The sequence below is a fragment of the Sciurus vulgaris genome (genome assembly GCF_902686455.1).
Source record: "Sciurus vulgaris genome assembly, chromosome: 6".
Classification (NCBI taxonomy): Eukaryota; Metazoa; Chordata; class Mammalia; order Rodentia; family Sciuridae; genus Sciurus; species Sciurus vulgaris.
The window spans coordinates 114,329,814-114,355,731 of record NC_136466.1 but is presented as its reverse complement, the minus strand read 5'-3'; the positions used below and the strand labels follow the sequence as shown (position 1 = coordinate 114,355,731).

Here is a 25,918-nt window from a genome sequence, read left to right as displayed (position 1 = left end):
CCCCAAAGTGGGAGCAATCATGATGGGAATTGAATCGAGCCCTCAAGTAATAATGGCTTTCCAGGAGCTTCCTAGAACCAGTCCCCAAATGATGATCAACCAGACCATGGCCTGACCAAGACTACCTAATTCTGCCAGCTTTGCAACTCCTCTAAGCCATACAAACCTCCAATCCTTACCTTGGTTCCCCTTTGCTGTAAAATCCTCAGCGTTCTTGTCAACACCTTTAAGATAGGTCTTAGGTCACTGAACCTCTTTATTTGTTCTTCCCAGTGTAGCCAGACTGATTGAAACTCTTTTTCTTTTCTTCACCACAGCTACTCTCCATAATTGGCATATTGGGAAGGTGCTTGAGCCCAGTCTTCTGGGCCCCTTGGACCTGGGACCCATTGCCCTAAAAACTCCAGAGACATCACTATGCCCACTGCGACAGTCCCTAAATCACACCAATGTGTTTCTACCTCAGAGCCTTTGCACTTGCTGTTTCTTTTGCCTGGAGAGATTTTTTTCCTCCAGTAATGCTATGATTAACACCTTCCTTCCTTTAGGTTATGGCTAAATTGAAAAATTCCCACTGAAAATTCTTCTCACCACCCTGTTCTAAACTGCAACCCTTTCCCTCTCTAAGCTTAATTTTTCTGTATAGTACTACCACCATTTGCTATGTTTCCCACCCTTCCTTTCATCCTTCCTCCCTCCCTTAGTGATTGAACCAGGATGCTCTACCACTGAGCTACATCCCCAGTCCTTTTAATTCTTTATTTTGAGGCAGGGCCTTGCCAAGTTGCCCAGGCTGGGCTAGAACTTCCGATGTTCCTCCCTCAGACTTCCAGTAGTTGAGATTACAGGAGTATATCACCTTGATAGTTCCCCCCCGAGTAGAAGGAAAACTCCACCAGGACAAAGATTTTTGAGTTTTTATTACCATTTTCTCAGCGCTTAGAACTGTATCAGGCCCAAAGTAGGTGCTTAATAAATATCTGTTGAATTAATAAAAGTAGCCGAGGAGTCCCAGAAACCGTTGCACAGCAAGGCCCTGGCCTTGCTGCGGTGGTTACAGTATTTCATCCCAACCTTTAGAAATCAACAAACATCAACGTTCTCAGAGATCGGAACGAAGGTTGCCGTGCCTCTAAATTCCCTGAAGTGAATAGGGACCGCTCTTCCCGCTGCTTTGTGAAGACCAGTCGGAAAACAGCCAGTCAGCTCTGGGGGACTCACTGCTCCCCTGCTCCCCTCTCTGGCTGGCAAGCTCCCAGCCGGAACGTTTCTGCGTGACCGCAGCGCGCTGCGGAAGAACATTGGCGGGGCTCTTTTAGGACTGGGCGGTGCTTCCGGCAGAAACTTCCCGGCAAGACTGGTGAGTTGGCGGGTCGAGGTTCGTGCGCGCCCAGGAGGGGCAGGCTGTCAAGTGAGGCGGCAAGGAGGGGCTTTCGGGCCGAGGTCAGGTCGAATTGCCTTCGCTGGCCTCCTAGGGTAGCAGGGACGTGTGAAGGCGGAGGACAGCTTCCGTGCTGGCAGCCGTGGGGAAGGAGGGGGGCTGCGGTCTGGGGAATGGTTCTCAACCTAAGGCAGAGTTTTAGCAATGTGATGCCGGGTTCGAGTTTGTGACTACCTCCTGCCCTGTGGCCTCCAAAAAGTGACCAACTTCTGTACCTTGATTCTATATCTGAAAAACGGGGACAGCGACCACCCTCGCCCGTCTCATTACCGTGTTTTGCAGGGTAGGGTGTGAGGGATAGCGTTACAGATTGTGATGGTTGGTGAAACTCGCATTTGTTTGCTGCATTCCGAACTCATATTAACAGCAATCCCAAGTATAGGCTTACTTTGCGGACTGGGGCTCTTCTGGGTTTGGATTCCAGGAAATGGATCAGCGACATTTTTAAGATGATGAACTATTGGGAATTCATAAGCCATTGGAGATCTTCCAGAGTACCTCTTTCTCCAAGATGCATAAAGCTCTTCTCTGTTAATAGAATGAATTCTAAACATCGAACTTTTGTATATCTGTAGTTTGATGAAGCTCCTGTCCATTCTCTGATTTCCCATTGCAGACAGTTCTAATGAAGATATCCTTGTACACAATGAGCCAAAATCTTTCCGGCTTCCAGTTTCTATTCATTGGTTCTTACTTTGTTTAGGAGCTTCAGAGAATGAATAATGAACAACTAAAAGTAAAGTGCAATTTAAATATTGATGTGGTGAATGGCAGGACCTGTTTTCAAAATTTGGAGTTTTAAAATATTGAGAACATTATGTGAGCTTTTCTGGTTTCTTAAAAAACAGTTTTTTAATTCTAGATGGACACAATACCTTTATTTATTTATCTTTTCATGTGATGCTGAGAATTGAAGCCAGGGCCTCACAGGTGCTAGGCAAAGTGCTCTACCACTTTGCCACCACCCCTATCCTTCTGGTCTTGAGTCACAATAAATCCAGATAACACAGACAGAATCAAAATGTTGAATTTAGTCTCTATCCTGGGCTCCTACACATATCAAACCTTCAAGGCACCAACATGGTATTAAAATGGCATAGATGTTAAAATTATTGTCCAGTTTTTCATGATATTAAAGTGGCTCACCAAGTTTCCTGCAACAAATGAATTTCTTACAGTGTCAAAGAGTGGTTTGTTAATTCAGTGGGGAAAAATACAGAATTTTAGTTAATAAAATCTGATTGTAGTAGGTGCCACAAAAAGCAGTGATGTCTTAGAAGCAGGCTCCAACTTGTCAGTAGATTTTAATTCCAAATGTTCACTTGTAGGTCATTTCTTCAGATTTTGTTATTATTTTTGGTGCTGAGGATTGAACCCACAGGCACTTTGCCACTGAGTTATATCCTCAGTCCTTTTTATTTTACTTTGAAATAGGGTCTCACTGAGTTGTTGAGAATCTTGCTAAGTTGCTGAAGTTGACCTGGAACTTGCAGTCCTTCTGCCTCAGACTCCTGAGTTACTGGGATTAGTGGTGTGTGCCACCACCCCTGGCAATTCTTTCTATTAAAAAAAAAAATAGCTTTTTATAGAAGCAGTGAATAACTAGGGGGTAAAGTATTGGTTGTGGTCCTCAACACAAAAATTAATCTTTGTCTTTGCCAATGACAGGGGATATGCTATTGTCCTCAGTTTCTTGGCACTTAAGATTCCTTGACCTGGGATAGTAGCAAATGCCTATATTCCCAGCTACTTGGGAGGCAGATGTATGAAGATCACAAGTTCTAGGCCAACCTCAGGAACTTGGGAAGACCCTATCTCAAAATGTAGCTCAATGGTAAAGTGCCTCTGGGTTCAATCTCCAGTGCCCCTCCTGCCCCCACAAAATCCTTTGATCCTTTATGGAAGAAGGAAATTGAACATGCAGTAGGAAAGGAGATGGCGTTGGGAAAGGTGGTGATAAAGTTGTTAGGGATGTTTATTACTTGGTTATGGTTCATGGGTTTTACCTACCATTGATTTTATCCTTAGTTATTCAAGAAGTTGATGTAATAAGAACATATAGAAAAGAAAAAATAAGCGAAAATACCCAATTACTCTTAATCCTCTCGTGCAGTTGATACCACTTGTCCCATTTATTGAATATCAGTATTTCCTTTGTCTTTTTCCTTAAATATTTGAGGTCTTATTGTATGTTTAATTTGTGTGTTTATGAATTATAAGCCTTAAGTGATAACTTTCATTTTTCAAAACTTTTGATTATGCCAGATGTGATGGCACATACTTGTGATCCCAGCTACTCTGGAAGCTGAGGCAGAAGGATTGTTAGTTCAAGACCAGCATGGGCAACTTAACAAGCCCCTATCTCAAAATAAAAAATAAAAAAAAGGACTGGGACTGTAAAGCTTCTCTGGGTTCAGTTGTCAGTATCTAAATAAATAAATACTTTTTTAAAAGAATATAAAGAAGCTTGTTTTATTTTTTCATTTATTTTTGCCAGCACAGTGAAGTAGATATACATTTGCAATTCTATTCTATAGGCTGGTTCATAGCTCTTAGCTTTTTTTTTTTATTAATTTATTTTTCTTTTTACAGACTGCATTTTGAGTCATTGTACACAAGTGCGGTACAACTTTTTGTTTCTGTGGTTGTGCACGATGTAGATTCATACCATTCGTGTAATCATACATGTACATAGGGTAATGATGTCTGTCTCATTCCACCATCTTTCAAACCCCTGCCCCCTTCTCCCTCTCACATCCCTCTCCGTAATCCAGAGTTCCTCCATTCTTCTCTTACCCCCCATGCCCCCACCCCCATTACGTATCATCATCCACTTATCAGAAAAAACATTCAGCCTTTGGTTTTCTGGGCTTGGCTTATTTCACTTAGCATGATATTCTCCAATTCCATTCATTTATCTTCAAATACCATAATATTATTCTACTTTATGGCTGAGTAATATTCCATTGTGTATATATACCATAGTTTCTTTATCCATTCATCTGTTGAAGGGCATCTAGGTTGGTTCCATAGTCTAGCTATTGTGAATTGAGCTGTTATAAACATTGATGTGACTGTGTTACTGTAGGATGCTAATTTTAAGTCATTTGGTTATAAACTGAGGAGTGGGATAGCAGGGTCAAATGGTGGTTCCATTTCAGGTTTTCTGAGGAACTCCCATACTGCTTTCCAGAGTGGCTGCACCAACTTGCCACTCCACCAGCAATGTACAAGTGCGCCTTTTGCCCCACATCCATGCCAACACCTATTATTTCTTATGTTCTTAATAATACTCATCTTAATTGGAGTAAGATGAAATCTTAGAGTTATTTTAATTTGCATTTCTCTAATTACTAGAGACGTTGAACACTTTTTCATATATTTATTAGTACTCAATCTAACAAAAGAGGCGAAAGACCTCCACAATGAAAACTACAGAACACTAAAGAGAGAAATTAACGAAAACCTTAAAAGATGGAAAGAGCTCCCATTTCTTGGATAGGCAGAATTAATATTGTCAAAATGGCCATTCTATCAAAGGCACTATACAGATTCAGTGCAATTCCAATTAAAATCCCAATGACACTTCTCATAGAAATAGAGAAAGCAACCATGAAATTCATCTGAAAGAATAAGAGACCTTGAATAGCCAAAGCAATCTTGAGCAGAAAGAGTAAAGCAGGAAGTATCACAATACCAGACCTTAAACCATACTACAGAGCAATAATAAAAAAAACGGCATGGTATTGGCACCAAAATAGACAGGCAGACCAATGGTACAGAATAGAAGACACAGAGACAAACCCACATAAATACAGTTATCTCATACTGGACAAAGGAGCCAAAAACATACAATGGAGAAAAGATAGCCTGTTCAATAAATGGTGTTGGGAAAACTGGAAATCCATATGTAGTAAAATGAAATTAAACCTCTATTTCTCACTCTGTATAAAACTCAACTCAAAATGGATCAAAGACCTAGGAATTAGACAAGAGACCCTACACCAAATAGAAGAAAAAGTAGGCCTGAATCTTTATCATGTTGGCTTCCTTAACAAGACTCCCAAAGCACAAGAAATCAAAGCAAGAATCAATAAATGGGATGGATTCAAACTAAAAAGCTTTTTCTCAGCAAAGGATACAATAAATAATGTGAAAAGAGAACCTAAGAGAACCTACCGAGTGGGAGAAAATCTTTTCCATACACACTTCAGATAGAGCACTAATCTCCAAAATTTATAAAGAACTTACAAAACTTTACACCAAAAACACAAAGAACCCAATCGATAAATGGGCCAAGGAACTGGACAGACACTTTACAGAAGAAGATAAATACTTTATTGATTATAAGAAAATTCAAGTCTACACAAAGGTGGAGAAAGAGTATGATGAATTATCATGTGTCTATCACTCAGCCATAATAATTTTCAGTTGTGGTTAATCTTATTTTAGCTACACCTGTACCTACTTCCCATAATTACACATCTACAAAACATTTTTTTTTTGCAATTTAAAAAGATACTTATTTCTGTTAGTGCCAAGTTTATTTATAAGTACTCATATTATTTATTGGAAATAGAAAAAAGAGAGTTCCGTGAAGGTTTTGTACTTTCATTCTATGACAATTGAATAGACTAGAAACTAACATAAAATACCCTTGCATTCTCAATTTTTTATTTTTTAAAGTTTCTCTTTAACTTCACATAAGCGTATGCATTTTATAACAAACATCTTTAGAAAATTAATGATCTAATTTTTTATAGAGTGCTGAATAATACATTTTTAAAAATATGGATGAAGAACCTGAAAGAACTAAGCGATGGGAAGGTGGCTATGAGAGGACATGGTAAGTAGTGCATTATTGTCCTTTTTTCTTGTGAACATTCTCTCTCTTTTAATTTAGTGAACTACATTTTACATCTGCTAAAATTCTCCCATTTTCATTGTACAAGTCAATGATTTTTCAAGAAAATTTACTGAGTTGTGGAGCCATTTCCATAAGCCAGTTTTGGAATTTTTTTTTTTTTTTTTAAATACTGGGGACTGAACCCAGGGGCACTTAACCACTAATCCACATCCCCAGTCCTTTTTATTTTTTGAAACAGGGTCTTGCTATGTTATTAGGGCCTTTCAAAGTTACTAAGGCTAGCCTCAACCTTTGCGTTCCTCCTGCCTAGCTTCCTGAGTTGCTGGGATTAAAGGAGAGTGCCAGTGCCTCCTACCCAGTTTTGGAACATTTTAACCACTCCAATAAGATCCTCATTCTTATTTACAATCAGTTTCATTTCTACTACCTGGAAACAATCACTAATCTACTTTCTATTTTTCTATTTCTGGATATTTCACATAGTCATATAATATGTGGTATGGTGGTTCTATTATTCATTCAACATACTGTTTTAAGGGTCATCTATGTTGTAATGTATACTAGTGCTTCATTCCTTTGTGCTGCTGAATAGTATTCCCTTATATTGTTATATCACATTTTGTTTATCCATTCATTAGTTGATGAACACATAGGTTGATAACAGTTTTTGGCCATTATGAATTGTGCTACTATAAAACATACAAATCTATAAAATGTGCAAATCTTTTACATATGTTTCCTTTCTCTTGAGTTAATATTTTCAGCTTATCTCTTCAAATAATTACTTCTTATAGGGAAATTCTTAAAGAAGATGAATCTGGTTCACTTAAAGCTACAATAGAAGACATTCTTTTCAAGGCAAAGAGAAAAAGGTATATAAATTCTTCTACATGTGTTACAAAAGGAAAATGCATTCCATAAATCAACATCCATAATCATACTTAATACTTCCTTTCAGCTGTGATTCAAGGAAACTGATTTCTTGTCTGAATAGGGGAAAGAACTAGCAACCTAGCCTTGCCTCAGTGGGGATATGGTCTCCAGGAACTATCTACAGTGCTTATCATTATATATATTAAAAAAGTTAATAATTTACTTCACTAAAAGGTACATATTAGTTGGAAAGTTGTATTGATTTTTTTGTTAGTATATAGTGGTCCATTAAAATGTTTGTATAATTTTAACAGAGTATTTGAGCACCATGGACAAGTACGACTTGGAATGGTATGTCATTAGTTTTTCCTTTGCTAATATGGAATAGTTTGGATTAGAGAAACATTTTGGCTTGATAGAATAAACAATAGTAAAAGACAAACCTTATAAAAGAATATATTAAAAATGGATGTGCAGAATATGTGAATATTAATGCCATTTTTACTTCTTACTCAAAAATGGAAATTGCCCCCCCCTTTTTATGTAGATGCGCCACCTTTATGTGGTAGTAGATGCATCAAGAACAATGGAAGACCAAGATTTAAAGCCTAATAGATTGACATGCACTTTAAAGGTATTGTAAAATCATTTAATATACTAATTGTAGGGAATTCTAAAGAAAAAAAATTTAAGAATGTAATAATTATTTTTGATTAACATAAATGATAACTAAGCAGAAGTGCTTCCTGGTCATTTAGGGAAATAATAAACCAAAACACTTAATTATTTGTGTGTTTAATTTCTATCCTCCCACCCCAAGTCAGGATCTTGCTTTGTGAATTATCCATTTTCTTTACTGAATCTTCATTCTCCTTTGACTTAATTGAATTTGTCTTGTCAGTTTACAAGCGCATTCATATTCCTAATTTATAAAAGCGTCAGTTGTGCTTTTCTTCTCTGTCTTTGTGGATCTTTTCCGTGTTTGCATTGTTTTTGTCATGGCCCAATGGATCCTTTTTTTTTTTTTTGAGATGGGATCTTGATTGGCTTTGAACTCTTGGCCTCAGGAGATTCTCCTACCTTAGCTTCCCCAGTTCTTCACTGTGCCTGGCCCATCTTTTAAAACTTAGCTCATTTCTGTCTTAACACCCACCATTTCAAATACATGTTTTTACTATTTAATATTTTTATATCTGAACATTTCTTGAAAATCTATAAGTTTAAAAATCATGAAAAGTGGACTGGGAGTATAGATCAGAGGCAGAGAGCTGGCCTAGAGCTGTAAGGCCCTGGGTTCCATTCCCAGCATTGCAAAAAATTTAAAATAAAACAAAACATGAGAAGTGATGCTTGATAAATAAGTTTCACAGAACATTAACATTAATGGGACATGTTCTCTGTGATTGTTGTTTTGCCCTTATATAGTATTTCCTTTTTGTTTTCTTCAAACAGTTGTTGGAATACTTCATAGAAGAGTATTTTGATCAAAATCCTATCAGTCAGGTATGTAGAAATGTCTCAGAATTCAGAATAAGAATTCTATTTTCCAGCCAAATATATGTTTTTTCAAAATAGGACTATTCTATGAATTAAGTGACCCAGAGTGTGTACACATTTCTGGTACACTTGTCAATGAAAAGCAAAATATCTCTACAAGTTAAACAATGTACAGTGAACTTACAGCTAAATTTATTTGTCAGAACACTGTGAGAAAAAGTTCCTCCTGTTTTGCTTATTTCTTCTATAGGTACTGATTTATTGTAGTTAAATAAATTCTTATCAAGAGTAAATAATTTTGTATGAAATTAATAATCATTTTTGTTTTTATTTTGAGATTGGAATAATTGTAACTAAGAGTAAAAGAGCTGAAAAACTGACTGAACTCTCAGGTATGCATAAAATAACCTTTACAGGACTCAAGGACTTTGCTTTAATTATCCAATTTTTTAACCCTGTTCATAAGGGCTGTATAAGTAGTATGAAACTGACTTCTGTGCTTTGTATTTGAAACAATTTAACAATCTGACCCCTCTACCCCTGTATCTCTTGGGATCTAAGATTAACTATTTTATTTAATTTTATTTTTATTTATTTATTTATTTTTGCATTGCTGGGAATTGAACCCAGGTCTTTGTACATATTAGGCAAGTGCTCTACCACTGAGCTACACTCCCAACCAAGATTAACTGTTTTACATTGAGTTCTGCACAGTAGTGAATAATATTATGTTAAATGTAAAATGTGTTTATTTAAGACATGTATATTCTTACCCTGAAAATATTAAGATAACTTTATTATAACCATTCCACTTAATCTTTCACTTAATTTTTTGTTTTTGTTTGAAGCTTGAACCAGGGGTGCTATATCCCTGAGCTACATCCTCATTCCTTTTTGTTACTTTTTATTTTGAGACAGGACCTTACTAAGTTGCTGAGGCCTCAGCCTCCTGAGTCCCTGGAATTATAGGCATGCTTCACCATACCTTAATTTTTAAAAAGTTAAAACATCTAATTTAAAGAGCAAAAAGCATAAAAATTGAAAATTGTAGCTATTTAAATGAATTAGTTTTTCTACATGTACAACAGTTAACTGAATTTTAGTCTCTTAAAAGATAATGCAGTTTTTGTTTCCTTTGGTATTTTTGCTATTACATATTTTTGTCAATTCTAGTTTATCTTTTGAAAAGTACAGCATCCCTTAAATCTGGTTCTCAATCCTTTGTCTTTGTCAATATACATAAGGGCAGTGACACACTTTGTTCATTAATAGTTTTTCACTATAGGAGTGAGGAATGAGAGGTATATTTACCTGGAGTGATCAAAAAAAAAAAAAAAAAAAAAAAACTCAGTTGCAAGTAACAACAACAAAAAAATCTTGAAGCTGCAAGTTATAGCTCACAATGGCCCTGGGTTCAATCCCCAGCATTTCAAAAAAACAACAAAACAAAAACAACCTTAGACTTGCTTTACTGCAAAAGGGAAATTATTGATATATGTTCAAAGGTGGGCTAATTTCACATACATATTTTCGCAGATCCTGGCTTGTCTCACTTCATTCTTTGATAATTCTCCCGTGAGGTGAAAAGATATCTGTTAATACCCCCAAGTTTATATGGCCCTCATAGTCTATGTCTTCAGCACAAGTTTAGTAGTAGTTCAGTGGTAGAGCACTTGCCTAGCATATATAAGGCCCTGGGTCCTATCCCTAGCACCGTGAAAAACAAACAAAAAATCCAACATTTTATTATTTTATATATTTTAATCTTATCTTTTTGGGGAAGGGAGTACTAGAGATTGAACCAGGGGCACTTTACCAGTGAACTACTTCCCTAGTCCATTTTATTTTTTATTATGAGAGACAGGATCTCACTAAGTTGCTGAGACTGGCGTCTAACTTGTGATCCTCTTTCCTCAGCCTCCTGAGTCATTGGGATTACAGGTGTGGGTGGGCCATCACACCCTGCTTAATAAATTTTTGAAAAACATTTTTATGGTGGTGGTACTTGAATAGCACAATGTACATAGTGCAATTGAAGCAATATCATATGAAGAGCTATTCTTAGGTCCACACTTGAGCAAGCAGTGACGGTTATGTCATGAAAGCTGCCCACCTACCAGTGATAATAAGACATACTGATTTCAGAGATTTTTAAATGTGGAAATACATTGGTCTTTAAAATGATGATATATGACCATGTGTTTGCACACCTTAATTCCACCTACTCAGAAATCTGAGACAGAAAGATCAAAATTTTGAGGCCTGTTGGGGGCTGTGCCATGTTGTCTGTGCCAGGGTGGCGCCTGATCACATCGGCAGTGAGGAGGTTAATTGACATAAGCACACTCAGGTGATTTATCGTCCATGCACACAGTGTATGCGCATGTGTTCTCAAGCACTCCTAATTGTGCCTGCTCAGACATCTAGCGTCTGGCCTAATCTTTGCATAAGAGGCATGGCCCTGCTCTCCACCTCCTGGAGGTGATATAAGCGTAGGCGGAGCAAGACAGCAAAGACACACAGCAGCAGCTGCCAGAAGAAAGGAAGCAGACATAGCAGCTAGTAGGGAAACAGGCAGCAGCTAGTAGAAAGACACACAGCAGCAGCTAGCAGAAGACACAGCAGCTAATAGAAACAAGCGGCACAGCAGCCAGCAGAAAGCGGCGTAAGGCAGATCGCAGAGTGGAGAACTGAGACGCATCAGTAAAGCACCTTAGGTAGACGCACTCTTAGTTCACAGGATGCGGGACGCACCAGTAAGAACCAGCAGACCTTAAGTGAGGCGTAGCAAGTCTCTCTTCCTCTAAGCTCTAAGCAAAGCCTGTCCTTCTCTCAAAGCCTCTCTTAAGCAGTCTCTTTCTCTCTGATAAGCAAAGTCTCTCTCTCTCTCTCCTCTCAAAGCAAGTAAACCTCATTTCCTCTATCCTCTATGATCAAGCAAGCAAGAAAGCAGTGCACTAAAGAGAAAGATAGAAGTAGCTCAGTTTCCACTCTACCACCCATAAGACCCGTGCAAGTTGTTGCTGCAAGCGGTGTCAAATATCCGTGGATTTTGTACCGCTAAGAGCCAGCGACAGAGGCCAGCCAGAGCAGTTTAGCAAGTTCTTGTCTCAAAAATAAAAAGGACTGGGTGGCTGGGTAATGGCTTAGTAGTAGAGCACTCGCCTAGCACTTATGAGGCCCAGGGTTCGATCCTCAGCACCACATAAAAATAAAATAAAGGTATTATGTCCACCTAAAACTAAAAATGAAATAAAATGAAATGAAAAGGACTGGAATGTAGCTTAGTGAGCACTTGCCTAGCATGTATTAGGCTCTGAAGTTGGTGCCCAGTTCTGGGGAGAGAAAAAAAGATGAACTATGGAAATATTAAGAGTAAAAAAAGTATATAGATACTCTTGTTTAATATTATTTAAAAATATGTGTGCTATAAAGAGATGTGTGATATAGAGAGACAATTATTTGTGTTCTGTTTTTCAATATAAAGTGAGATTATCTACCAAACATTTCTGATAAAAGCGCAATTTGGTAAGCATATAAATGAAGGCATTCTATTCTTTAATATCATAAACATATAAATTTTGGAAGAAGTATATATTTACATGTTATATATACATAGCATTTTATTAAAAAAGATTATTTCATTTTTATTTTAGGAAACCCAAGGAAACATATAACATCTTTGAAGAAAGCTGTTGATATGACGTGTCATGGAGAACCATCTCTTTATAATTCCCTAAGCATGGCTATGCAAACTCTAAAGTTAGTATTTTGCATTTCTTATTTATAATTGGCTTAAAAGTTATTTGAGGGCTGGGGATATAACTCAGTAGATAGGGTGCTTGCCTTGTATGCACAAGGCCCTGGGTTCAATCCCCAGCACCACAAAAAAAAAAAAAAAAAAAAAAAAAGTTTTTTGAATGAGTTAAATTGAAATGATAATATATTAACATGGGTCTCCATAAAGCCATTTATGAAAAATAGTTACATAGGAAAAATATGTAATGTCATGTATGATGTTTATTTTGGTGTTGGTTAGTAATTTTTATTTTACATTTTAGTAGGTGAATTATCTTTTTTTTGTTTTTTTGGGTTTTTTTTGGTACTGGAGATTGAACCCAGGGTAACCACTGGACCACATCCCCAGTACTTTTTATTTTTTATTTTGAGACCGAGTCTCAATAATTTGATTAGGTCCTCAGTAAGTTGCTGAGGTTGGTCTCAAACTTGGCAATCCTGTCTCAGCCTCTTGAGTCACTGGGGATTATAGGTGTGTGACACCACAACCAGCTATATCTAATTTTTGAAGAATTTATAGTAGAGCTTGGGATGTAGCTTATTGGTATAGGGCTTGTCTGTCATGTGTGAGGTCCTGATTCCATCCCTAGCACTGGGGGAGGAAAGAGAAAGAAAAATTTATGTTAAAGTGTTTAAAATGCCATGCATGGTGGTGCATGCCTGTAATCCCAGTGGTTTGAGAGGCTGAGGAAGGAGGATCATGAGTTCAAAGCCAGCGTCAATAACTTAGCAAGACCCTGTCTCTAAATAAAATATAAAAAAGGTCTGGGGATGTGGCTCAGTGGTTGAGTACCCTTGAGTTCAATCCCTGATATTAAAAAAAAAAAAAAAGTTTAAAATATACTAAAAATTTATTCTTATGTAATGTTGAAACAAATGAGGTATTCTGTGTCTGAGGTATTTATTCTGTGGTCTAAATGTGTGAACTGTATAATGTTAATGTTCTGTTAGATAAATCTTTGCTAGTTTTATTTGTTGATCTAATTGGAGTGTATTTTATCTTTTTATAGACACATGCCTGGACATACAAGTAGAGAAGTCCTAATCATCTTTAGCAGTCTTACAACTTGTGATCCATCTAATATTTATGATCTAATCAAGGTACAACCAATATATCAAAACTCAAGTTACAACTCTAAAGAGAATTCTATAGTGAATTTATTACTAGTTTTGAGAGCGCTATTTTCCACATACATTAATTCTTAAATATTTTTCTTCTTTCCTTAAAATCTTTTATTTTCTTGAATTTTATGAAGACCCTAAAGGCAGCTAAAATTAGAGTGTCTGTTATTGGATTATCTGCAGAGGTTCGGGTTTGCACTGTACTTGCTCGTGAAACTGGTGGTATGTATCTACTGTCTTCAATATTTACTCATAATTACTGTCAAAGAAATAACATTAAATTAGGGTATTTTAATCCATTTTACACTACTAAATTTAAATCATTTCATATCCCATGGTGCAAAATATGGATAGTCATCTTAAATATATCATTAATTCTATAAGAAATCATTTCAAAATGCAGTGAATTTTCAGTAGTTATGTCAGTGATTAGAGAAAGTATTATAACTCTTGAAAAGTTAATTTCACTCAAATGCTTTGTAAAGATTTCAAAGCTTTGCTTTTGCTAAATTATAATTACTGTTCTGAAATTATAATTACTGTTATTACTAGGGAAGTTGATTTAGAGATACAATACTTATATAATATTTTTAAATGATAATTTAGCCAAATCATTATTTTGAAAATATGCATTTTCAGATGATAAAATTTTTATAGAATTATATAGAAATTATAATTTGTTCTTATGTCTACAAAGCTGGGATCTTTTCTTTGCTTTTCATTTTGTTAGGCACATACCATGTTATTTTAGATGAAAGCCATTACAAAGAATTGCTAACACATCATGTTAGTCCTCCTCCTGCCAGCTCAAGTTCCGAATGCTCACTTATTCGTATGGGTATGTTTACATTTTGTGTAATTTTTAAAATGCATATTTTGCTTCAAACGAGGCTTTCTGTTTTCATTTATATGTTATTTTAACATTTATGAATTTCTTTTTTTAACTTAAATATTTTATAATCAGAAAAAATAAAAACCACAAAACCTGTTTTCCTGTATTTTCCAAACATTTTATAATGAAAATTTTTACCCTTACTTTGAAAAAATATATGACTTTTTAAATATGACTCTCCTTGCTTAATTTGCTTTTTAAATGTCAGTGAGATGAAATGCTTTTCTACCTTGTTTTTGGCCATTTATATTACTGGTCAACCTGTCTTTCCTATTTTTTTTCATCTGTAAAATAATATTAGTATCTGCCTTACTCTGTGTTGCAAAGACTGAATTAATACAAATAAAGCATTTAGAATAGTGCTTAATGTAACATTCAGTACATTTTAGATATTATGATGGCTAACTTCGTTTGATTTACTGATATAGTTCCTTATCCCATTTTAAAGTTATTGTTTAAACTTAAAATTTGTCCTTCGAACGAATTTGTTAGAGTCCTTTAGGAATATTAAGGCCTTTTCAGTTACCCGATGCTAGTCATTCATTCATCTTTTTTTTTCTTTTTTTTTTGCGGTGCTGGGGATTGAACCCAGGGCCTTGTGCTTGCGAGGCACGCATTCTACCAACTGAGCTATCTCCCCAGCCCTGTCATTCATTCATCTTTACTTTTATTTTCATTTTTGAGAGAGGGTCTTTCTATGTTGCTTAGGCTGGAATGAATTTCTAGGCTCAAGGAATCCTCCTGCCTCAGCTTCCCAAGTAACTAATTGTCTTATTGGCATGCTCCACTGTGCCACCTTTACTTTTATGTATTTTGTTTGTTTGTTTGTTTTTTGTGATGCTGGGGATTAAACTCAGGGCTTTTTGCATACTAAGCATGACTCTACCACTCTCTAGTCAATTTATTGTTTTTTTTGTTTTCTGGTTTTTTTTGGGGGGGGGTACCAAGGATTCATTCCGGAGACGTTTAACTACTGGACCACATCCCCAGCCTTTTAAAATTTTGTTTATTATTAGAGACAGGGACTTGCTGAGGTGATTAGGGCCTCGCCAGGTTGTTGAGGCTGGGTTTGAATTCTTGATCCTCTTGCTTCAGTCTCCTAAGTCTCTGGGATTCCAGGCATGTGCCACCATACCCAGCTGATTTATTTGTTGATATGTACATATATTTAAAATTTTTATGTAATGAGAACTTTTTCTCTCTCTCTTTTTTTCTTTTTTTTAAACAGTTTCTGCATTTCCTGTTTTCACACTTTAGAATTATATTCAGAAAATAAACTGTTAAGACATTCCAAAATTTTAAACACAGAAATATTTGCTTAGATAAAATGAAAATGAATTAAGTAATATAAGCTTCCATTATATTATATATATAAAACTTATGAACTACTTTTCTTTTAAAAAAGCACTATTAATTATTATTAAGTTAGAAAATCTGGATATGAGCTTTAGACTCTGAGGTCATATGCAGACAGGTCTTTCATCCATTTCCTCTATTCGTAGCTTGGATTTATAGTCCGTGTATCAAACTAAAATAAGTGTATGCTTCTAAGAGGCATAATAGTGAGTTTCTGTACAACTTTGTTGTTTTCTGGTAGAAACATTTTTAGTTCCTAGTCCTAGAATTCTGTTCTTTGAAAACAAATCAGCACATTTTTTTTTCTATGAAGGTTTTCCTCAGCACACCATTGCTTCTTTGTCTGATCAAGATGCAAAACCCTCTTTCAGCATGGCGTAAGTAAAGACCTATTGTCAGTGATATTTTAACATTTTAAATTCATTCTGCTAAGTTATAAATTTTTAAATGAGTCTGAAATATAATGGCTTTATTAAAGATTACCTTCTATGTTGCCATAAAAAGGAATGACTATGCTTCTATGACATGACCTTCAAGATATATCACCAAGTAAAACAGCAAGATAGAGAGAGGTGTGTAATATGCTATCAGTCATCTAAAAGGAAGGTGGAGATGTGACTAGATAATACACACTTATTTATGTTTATAATAAAAACAACAGTAATGGAAATAGAAAGTGAAAACTAAAAAATGTTTATACCTTGGTGGATGTGTGTGAGAAAAGGCGAAGTCATCGAACCTAGACTTTTCTGAGTATACCTTGTTTTAAATTTAAGAAAGTGAATATTCAGTCATAATCAAGACTTCTGCCTCCACCCATAAAGGTGTAACAGGCTAGATTTATCCTCCTTCCTGTGCCCCTGTAAAACCAGACAAAATACATAAAACAATGGTTTTCAGGCATAGGATAATGGGCAGTACAGGTAATAGTCCCTGAAAGAAAGGAGATGAAGGAGGTAGGTCGTATGCCTGCTCCAGTTTACTACCTAGAATTTCCAGGTTGCAGTGCAGTCTGTGTCTTACTGAATTTAAGAGACAAAGTTCTGCATTTGGGGAGGCTGAGATGGCTGTAATATTGTGGGAGTGGAAAGAACTGCACAGAAAACTCTCTGGAGATCCCATGAACAGAGACTTGCTCATCAGTCATCAGCTGAGTGTTGATCAGTACATTTGTATGAGGAAACTGTTGGAAACCAGGGAAAGAACCATTGGAAACAGCAAATAAAATAATCCCCAGAGCTCATACAGGGCAAAGAACAGTTCATGTTCTTACCAGTTTGTGTGGAAAGACTTCTTACTGTGACAGACACTTAGTAGAGTCCACAGTGATAGAACCATATTAACCCTAGATTAATGGCTGATCTAGACCAGCCAAACAGTGCTTAAAAGCAAGCTTTGAACAGATAAAATTATTTTCAAGTTTAAGTATATTGCAGAACAGAGCCCCAAATATTTAAAGCAATTAAAAAAATCTAGCTCCCAAATCAAAATAAAATTCATGTCTAGCAGCCAATCAAAAATGACTAGATACCCATATCTGCATAAATATGTCAGAATATACTCTATTGTCATATATAACTAAAAAGAACAAATTTTTAAAAGTGACTAAACATAGGCTTGAGATGTAGCTCAGTGGTAAAGTACTTGCCAAGCATGCCCAAGGCCCTAGGTTCAATCCCCAGTGTCTCAAAAAAAGAAAAACTTGGTGCCAGGCTTAGTGGCACATGCCTGTAATCCCAGCAACTGAAGAGGGTGAGGTAGGAAGATAGTGATTTCCAGGCCAACCTCAGCAACTTAGCAAGATGCTGTCTCTAAGTAAAAAATAAAAATGGATGGGTTGAGGAAGCCCAGTGGTAGAACGGCCCTGGGTTCAATACCCAGTATTGCAAAAACAAAAATAAAAACAACAACAAAAAAAATGAGTAGTCATGGAAGGGAAAATATGACCTATAACAATGAGAAAAATTATAGAACGGAAACAGCCTGAAAAAACACAGTTGATAGAGTAAATAGGCAAAGATGTTAAAATAGCAATTGTAAATATACTTCATAAATTCTGGAAAGTAGAGGAGAACTTGAGAGTGATAAGAGATATGGAAGTATAAAAAATACCCAAGTCAGAATTTTAGAAATGAAGAGTACATTGAATTGGATAGGATAGATGAAAAATTACATTGGATAGGACTAATAGCAGATTAGTCACTGCAGAAGATTAGTGAATTTTAAGACATTTCAAAATAAAAATGGAGCGGAAGAAAGACAAAAAATGAATCTGGCATTAAGTGATCTATAAGACATATTCATATTTTCAAATAAATTTAAATAGACTGTAAAATAGAACCAGAGTTTAAGATAAAGGTAATACACTTTCTTTAGCTCCTTTTCATCTTTATGTACATATCACCTTTTCAAAGTAACTTTTTTCCCCTACAGGCATTTGGATAATAACACTGAGCCAGGGCTTACATTAGGAGGCTATTTTTGCCCACAGTGTCGTGCAAAGTACTGTGAACTTCCTGTTGAATGTAAAATATGTGGTAAGACACCAATTATTTATTATTTGGTAAATCAATTTTAAATATCTTCCTCATTTATATTGCTTTTAAAATAAATGTAAATGTTGACTCCTGTGTTTCTGGATTTAATCTGTGTTAAGAGAAATTGATTACTTTTTTGTTGAGTACCCAGTACTCCCAAGAATAAACATAGTGTTATGAAGAGTTTCCCGATTCTCTTTCTGGGGAAGAAAAAGTGTATTCTTTCAAGCTACTCCAATAGATCTAGTAGACATTTTTCTTGCTCTTAACCTTTATAATATATACTATAATAATGTATAAATAATTTATGTGAATGTAGAATAAGGAATTAAAGTAATAGAATTATAAAATTTATTTCATTTATGAGTAAATGGATTGCAAAAGAGGTCACATACTTAGTGTCAGAACTAAAACTTCATGCTGGAATCTCCTTTTAGGACCTCAGGTAAAGTGAGAATTGAATACCTGAAATCCTAAAAACACTTTAGGAGTGGGGATGTAGCTCAGTGGTAGAGCATTTACTGGCATGTATGAGACCCTGAGTTTGATCCCTAGCATTGTAAAAATTAAAATTAAAAAATAAATTGAAAAAGCTTAAGTTAACATCATTTGACTTTTCAGCCATTGTCTTCATGAGGTTTGGGTTATTAAACATGTCTTTGTTTTATGTGTTAGGTCTTACTTTGGTGTCTGCTCCACATTTGGCACGGTCTTACCATCATTTATTTCCTTTGGATGCTTTTCAAGAAATTCCCCTAGAAGACTATAAAGGAGAAAGGTATATGAGTCTTGAATAATTTATTATCTGTTACAAGTGGTAAGTAAACTAGTCTATAGAATATTACTACTTTTAAAAAGACAGTCATATTAATTTGAGTAAGATTACTTCTAAAACAGAAAATGAGATGTAGAATGTCTTATGATTGACTGACTCATTATTGAATAGATCTGAATCTCCAGAAATTTATTAACTTCCCTAACCTCACTTATTTGTAATATGAGTGATATATTTGTAGGTAAATCAGTTCTTTAAAAAAGAAAAAGCTGTGACTGGCAGTATATGTTGATTTCTTTACTAAAATGTTCTCACCATGTTCAGTTTTTGACTACAACAGTTTAACTGTTCAACTTTCAAAATTCTTGATTATTTAATAGTTGACTCTCTTGAATTCTAGCACCCTAATGAAAATTAGAGGTTGGCAGAACATAATTAATCTGGAACCTGTATGTATTTTCATTACTGATATTCCTATGAAATTTCACTAGTAAAGCCTGAAGTAAAGGTAGTCTGTTATTGTATAGTCCTCGAAAAGTAAGTTAGGCATGGTGGTGCATCATCCTAGTGACTCAGGAGGCTGAGGCAAGAGGACTGCAAGTTTATAATCAGCCTCAGCAACTTAGGCCCAAAGCAACTTAGCAAGATGCTGTCTCAAAATAAAAAGGACCTTTTTTATTCTTGTGGTCTCTTGGGCACACTCTGTGCCATCCAGTGTGTTTACTAGGCCTATATTTTGGGCCAGACTCGGGTTTGCCAGGAATCAGCTTCCTCAGTTGCTGGCTCTCCCACTGCAGCCGCAAAGTGGTTCCTTCCTTTGTCTTCCACATGCCACCTAGAAATGGCAGCTTCTTTCCATACTCAGATATTGTGCAACGAGTCCTTTAGATTTGTTGGGCAATGTCCTTGGTCTCTAAATGACTTGGTACCCAGCCATGCCTCAGGTCTCCCCAAAATGTGGGTTCCTTTAATTCCCTTCTGTCTCTACTACTCTCATGGTGGAACCTCCCTGGCTGGAGCTTCTGGCCTGGCTGTGGCAATGGCTGTGCTGAGGGGGATTTTTTTCTTATTTTATTATATCCAACCTCCTGTGTTCTGATCTGCTTTGAATGTTCAGTTTTAGATTCCAGTGAAGTACCCCCATCCTTTTTTTTTTTTTGGTTCACCTGCTTGTGGAGAAGCTGCCTGTCTGCTTTCTTCATTTCACTTCACAGAGCAGCCAGGAACACAGCCTCCTCTATTGGACCATCTTGGATCTCCGACTAACCCCATTCTTGAAGGTGGAGCCTGTATAACCTGACCACCTCCTGGAGGCCACACCTTTTAATACCACCACCATGGGGGGACTAGTTTTCAACATGAATTTTGTGGAGATATAGATTCAGGTCATGGCACACCTCTATATTCTGCATTACAGTCTCCCTGTGTATGTTTTCTGTCTTCTTTTACTCAATATTTGTGATTCAAAAAATAAATAAATAAATAAAAAGGACTGGGGATGTGGCTCAGTGGTTAAGCACTTCTGGCGGGGGGGAGGAAAAAGGAGAGAGAGAAGTAAAGATTTACTTTTAAGACCATCCAGGACAGGTATGAAGGCATATGTCTGTAATCCCAGACTGGGGAGGCTGAGGCAGGAGGATTGCAAATTTGAGGCCAGCCTCAATAATTGAGGCCTATCTCAGAAGAAAGGCTGGGGGTATGGCTCAGTGATAGAAGGCCTCTGGGTTCAATCTCTAGTAACTCACACACAAAATAAAAATTCCAAGATTTAAAACCACTGATTAGCAGACAGCTTGCTTTTCACAAGTAAAAAAATGTTTGGAAGTCATTTCACTTCATATAAGCATATCCAGATCAATCTTTGTGTGTATGTGATATTGGGGATTGATCTCAAGGCCTTGTACATGCTAGGCAAGAAGTCTACCACTAAGCTATATCCCCAGCCCTTTTTTATTTTTTTCTGTATTTCTTATTGGTACATTACAATTATACATAATAGTGGGATATGTTGTTACATATCATGCATAAAATATGACAATATAATTTGGTTAATATCATTCCCTAGTAGCTCCCCTTTCTCTCACCTCCTCCTTTCCCTGGTCTGCCTTTTGTTTCCATGTGATCCCCCGACATACCTTTTCTTTTTTCTTTTTTTTTTTTTTTTGCTTCTACATATGAGAGAAAACATAAGACCCTTGACTTTCTAAGTTTGACTTACTTCACTTAACAATGTTCTCAGGTTCCATCCATTTTCCTTGAAATGACATAATTTCATTCATTTTTAAAAAAAATTTTTTAAGTTGCTGGTGGACCAATACCTTTATTTTATTTGTTTATTTTTAAGTGATGCTGAGGATTGAACCCAGTGCCTACACATGGTGGGCAAGCACTCTACCACTGAGCTGAATAAAACTCCATTGTGTGTGTGTGTGTGTGTGTGTGTGTGTGTGTGTGTGTGTACATACATACATACACACAATGTTTTCTTCATCCATTCATCTGCTGACAGACACCTAGGTTGGTTCCCTAATCTGGATATTGTGAGTTGTGTTGCTGTTAACATGGGTACACAAGTATCACTATAGTATGTTGACTTTAATTCTTTAGAATAAATATTGGGGAGTGATATAGCTGGGTAATGGTGGTTTCATTCCTAGTCTTTTGAGGAACCTCCATTCTGATTTCCAAAATCAATATACTAATTTACAAAGTGTTCCTTTTTCCTCATATCCCATTCAGCATTTATTATTGTCTGTATTTCTTTTTTTCTTTTCTTTTTTTTTTAGTACCAGAGATGATTGAACCCAGAGGCGCCTAACCACTAACCACTGAGCCACATCCTCAGCCCATTTTATTTTTTATTTTGAGACAGGGCCTTGTTAAAATTGCTGAGGCTAAACTTGAATTTGTGATCCTCTTACCTCAGTCTCCCCAGTGGCTAGGATTGCACCCAGCTAGATCAATGTTCTTTTTGAAATTGTTGAATATTTTATGGATATATCATAGTTTATATAAACATTTGCCTCCTGTTAAGTATTTAAAATTATTCCTTCTGCTATTAATAAATAGTGTTTATATCTATATTTTTAACATTTTTACAGGTGTGAGTACCTGGCAGGTTCTTAGTGATAAAATTGCCAAGTCAAAAGTTATGTAAATTTTGCAAGGCAAAATGGTACACTCGTGTACTCCCAGTTACTGGGGAGGCTGAGGCAGGTGGATTGTATGTTCGAGGACAGCCTGGGCAATTTAGTAATTTTAGACAGGTCTAAAAGTAAAATATAAGGGCTGGGGAGATAGCTCAGTTGGTAGAGTGCTTGCCTTGTAAGCACAAGGCCCTGGGTTCGATCCCCAGCACCCAAAAAAATAAAAAATAAAATAAAATAAAAGTAAAATATATAAAAAGGGTTGATGATGTAGCTCAGTGGTAGAACACTTTTCTAGCATGTGATTCGAGAGGGTCAAAAGAGACATTAAATTCTCATCTTTCATAGGTGGAGGTTCATAGCCAATACCTATAAAGAGCCAAGAGTTGGTACTTATGAGTAACTTCAAACAGTTGGTACTTAGGAGAAAGTGATTCTAGGATGCTGGAAATGAAATGGGGGAAGGTAGGCAGGGGATTTCTGTTTTTTTGCAATAAGCCCTGACAACTTTTTCTTGTAACTTGAGTCCTGGGAATTGAATTGAACCCAGTCTCATACATGTTCTCTACCACTAAGCTATACCCCCTGCCTCAGTTCTGAGAACTTTTAACTCTATATACCACTATTAAAAATGAAGCTATAACACATCCATTGTCATTATATATAAGAAGTTTTCTTCTCTTCCTCTAGGATTCTACCACTGTCTACTAAGTTTGGGAGAATTAAAAAACAGTAACTCAAATAATTTTTGAGGGGTTTAATTCTTTTGCAGAATCCTAGTTCAAAAAGCATGTGCATATATTTAACTTTAATAAAAAATAATTTTGGGCTATCTAATGACCTTAGAACATACTGTGGAATTTTAAAAACTGTTGATTCTAGTTATTGAGATTTTGCTGAATTACTTTAATGAGTGAATTCTTAAAAAAGAAAGAAAATGATCCTTAATCTCTCTTTTTCAGATTTTGTTATGGATGTCAGGGAGAATTGAAAGACCAACATGTAAGTTCATTGCTTTCTAAATGTTCAGTAATATGTAAGTAATACTGAGAAAATGGTACTATGATAAGTTTTCAGTAGTCGTTGAAGATCAGGCTTTTATCAGGTTACTCTCTCTAAATATAATTATAGTAGGTAAAGATAGAATGGGAAAAATAATTTAAATAGTATAGTTTCATCATTTTGCATTCAAGCTTTGCTATAAAGGTATTTTAGTACTTTGTCTTCTGCTTTCAAGCTAAACTGCATTAAGTTTGGGAGTATTTTAAATGTTTCTTCATATTATACTTCAGGTTCTGTTATAACTCATTTTGAAGTTATTAAGGTGGCCAAAGATAAAATACTTGTGCCAATAAGAAAATATTTTTTAAAAAAGTTTAAGACAGAGCTGGTTATGGTAGCGTGCTCTTATAGTCCCAGTTACTCAGGAGACTGAAACAGCAGGATCACTTGAACCCAGGAGTTTGAGACCACCCTGGGCAATGTGGCTAGACTGCATCTCAAAACAACAAAAAGAAAACTTTTTAAAAAATTCTTGGGGCTGGAGTTATAGCTCAGCATGTGTAAGGGACTGAGTTTGATCCTCAGTACCACATAAAAATAAATAAATAAAATAAAGGTATCATGTCCATCCACAACTAAAAATTCAAAAAATTTTTTTGAAGATAGCCAATTTGAATATATAAACTTGTATAAATGCAGAGAATATAAATTGTGTCTAGCTTTAATTTTTTACTACTTAAGCTACATGTTGATATTTAAAACTGTACTTTATAAGTTATATTAAATATTAGTTAGAAGTATTGCTTGTTTTGAGCCAAGGGCATAACTCAGTGGTAGATCTTGTACTTTGCATGCTAATATGACCCTGGGTTTGATCCTCACCACCAAAAAAAAATTTTTTAAGTATTGCTTAAAAAAAAATTATAAAAAAAGAAGAAAATGAAAAAGGAAAACAACAAAAACATATCTCTTATTTATTCTACTCTCATGTTTCATAAAACAATTTTGTTAAATTCTATAGAAAGTGATTTTTTTTTCTGTCTTATGTGTAATTGACATATTGTTTAAGGGTTTAATTAGAAGGGGAAATATAACTTTTGTAATTAGGAGGCCATTCTTAAATAAAACTAAATCTGGGGCTGGGGAAATAGCTTAGCTGGTAGAATGCTTGCCTTGCAAGCACAAGACTCTGAGTTCGATCCCCAGTACTGCCAAAAAAACAAACAAACAAACAAACAAAAAAAAACCAAAAACTAAATCTGCATTAAATTTTTTAAAATGTAGAACACTTTGTTACTTTATTTACTTATTTATTTATTTTGGTACTGGGGATTGAACTCAGGGGCACTTGACCACTGAGCTACATCTGCAGCCCTATTTTGTATTTTATTTAGGAACAGGGTCTCACTGAGTTGCTTAGCACCTTGCTGTTTGCTGAGGCTGGCTTTGAACTCTAGATCCTCCTGCCTCAGCCTTATGAGCAGCTGGGATTACAGGTTACAGGCCAAATTGAACTTGAGATCCTCCTGCCTCAGCCTTATGAGCAGCTGGGATTACAGGCCAACTGGGATTACAGGCTGGCACCACTGTGCCTGGCTTAATTTTTGTGCTTCTCTTTTTGCTTGAATCTGTCAGGTGATGTCTCTAAGCATTCAAGACTAGTTTGCACTGGTTTTCAAAAACAAAATTTTTCCTTTTTAATTTTTTTTTCTTTCTTTTTTTTTTTTTTTTTTTTTTTTTTTGGTACTAGGAATTGAACCCAGTGGCATTTTGCCACTGAGCTACATCTTTAGCCCTTTTTATTTTTTGAGACAATCTTGCTAAGTTGCCCAGGCTGGCCTAGAATTTGTGATCTTCCTGCCTCAGCCTCTTGATTCACTGGGATTTCAGGCATGTGCCACATGCCAGGCTTTTTCCCTCATTTCTAAAGTATGGTTTGGGAAAAAAAATAAATTTCCCCAAATTTGAGAATGTACAGTACATAAAATAGATAGATGGGTAGGGGAAAATATAGGGATATAAAAGAGCAGAGTAACTTGAATTTCTTCTAAGTATGCTGTACTTCAGGAAACTAGTTTTGTTCACTCAGTGTTTCTTCTCTTTGCTGCAGGTCTATGTTTGTACTGTGTGCCAAAATGTTTTCTGTGTAGACTGTGATGTTTTTGTTCATGACTCTCTCCACTGTTGTCCTGGCTGTATTCATAAGATTCCAACTCCTTCAGGTATTTGATTCTAGCATATAGTATACATTGTGTGTGCTAAAGAAATTTGTAACTGTAAATAAAATGGTTCTTTAGAAAAACAATTTGAGAAAAAAATCTGATTTAAAGAACTTTTTGCTAAGAAAATATTTTATAAAATTTTTTATTTGTGTCCTGTCACAGAAATTCCTAGACTTCAAGAGTATTTCATTCTATTTAATTTAATTTTCTGTTACTTTGAGTCATAATGTTTTCAAAGTCATTATGCATTATTGTGGATAAATTACCTATAATGATTAAGTTGATGTAATAATCTTGTTGTTTTATAATTGAAGTGACTATAGAATCTTTGTGATTTAATTCTTTAATTTTGTGTAAAAAATTGAATTAAAATTTAGTATAAGATGAAAA

At 35.8% G+C, this 25,918-nt stretch overlaps 1 protein-coding gene across 4 annotated transcripts; it reads left to right on the top strand.

Moving 5' to 3' along the window:
- Nucleotides 1-1,297: 1,297 nt before the first annotated feature.
- On the top strand, nucleotides 1,298-25,918 carry GTF2H2C (GTF2H2 family member C). Of its 4 annotated transcripts, none has more exons than XM_079145235.1 (16): nucleotides 1,300-1,360; nucleotides 6,205-6,287; nucleotides 7,103-7,180; nucleotides 7,496-7,532; nucleotides 7,729-7,815; nucleotides 8,634-8,684; nucleotides 9,016-9,070; nucleotides 12,335-12,440; nucleotides 13,487-13,577; nucleotides 13,733-13,820; nucleotides 14,329-14,436; nucleotides 16,160-16,223; nucleotides 18,280-18,383; nucleotides 19,059-19,161; nucleotides 23,267-23,306; nucleotides 25,417-25,918. In XM_079145235.1, exons 2-16 carry the CDS (start codon nucleotides 6,232-6,234, stop codon nucleotides 25,534-25,536), a joined length of 1,188 nt encoding a protein of 395 aa, XP_079001361.1. In that variant the 5' UTR covers nucleotides 1,300-1,360; nucleotides 6,205-6,231; the 3' UTR covers nucleotides 25,537-25,918. The 4 variants fall into 4 exon arrangements, with proteins under 4 accessions (XP_079001363.1, XP_079001361.1, XP_079001362.1 ...); XM_079145236.1 differs by lacking the exon at nucleotides 1,300-1,360 and adding an exon at nucleotides 1,382-1,443; XM_079145237.1 differs by lacking the exon at nucleotides 23,267-23,306 and having other exon boundaries at nucleotides 1,298-1,360.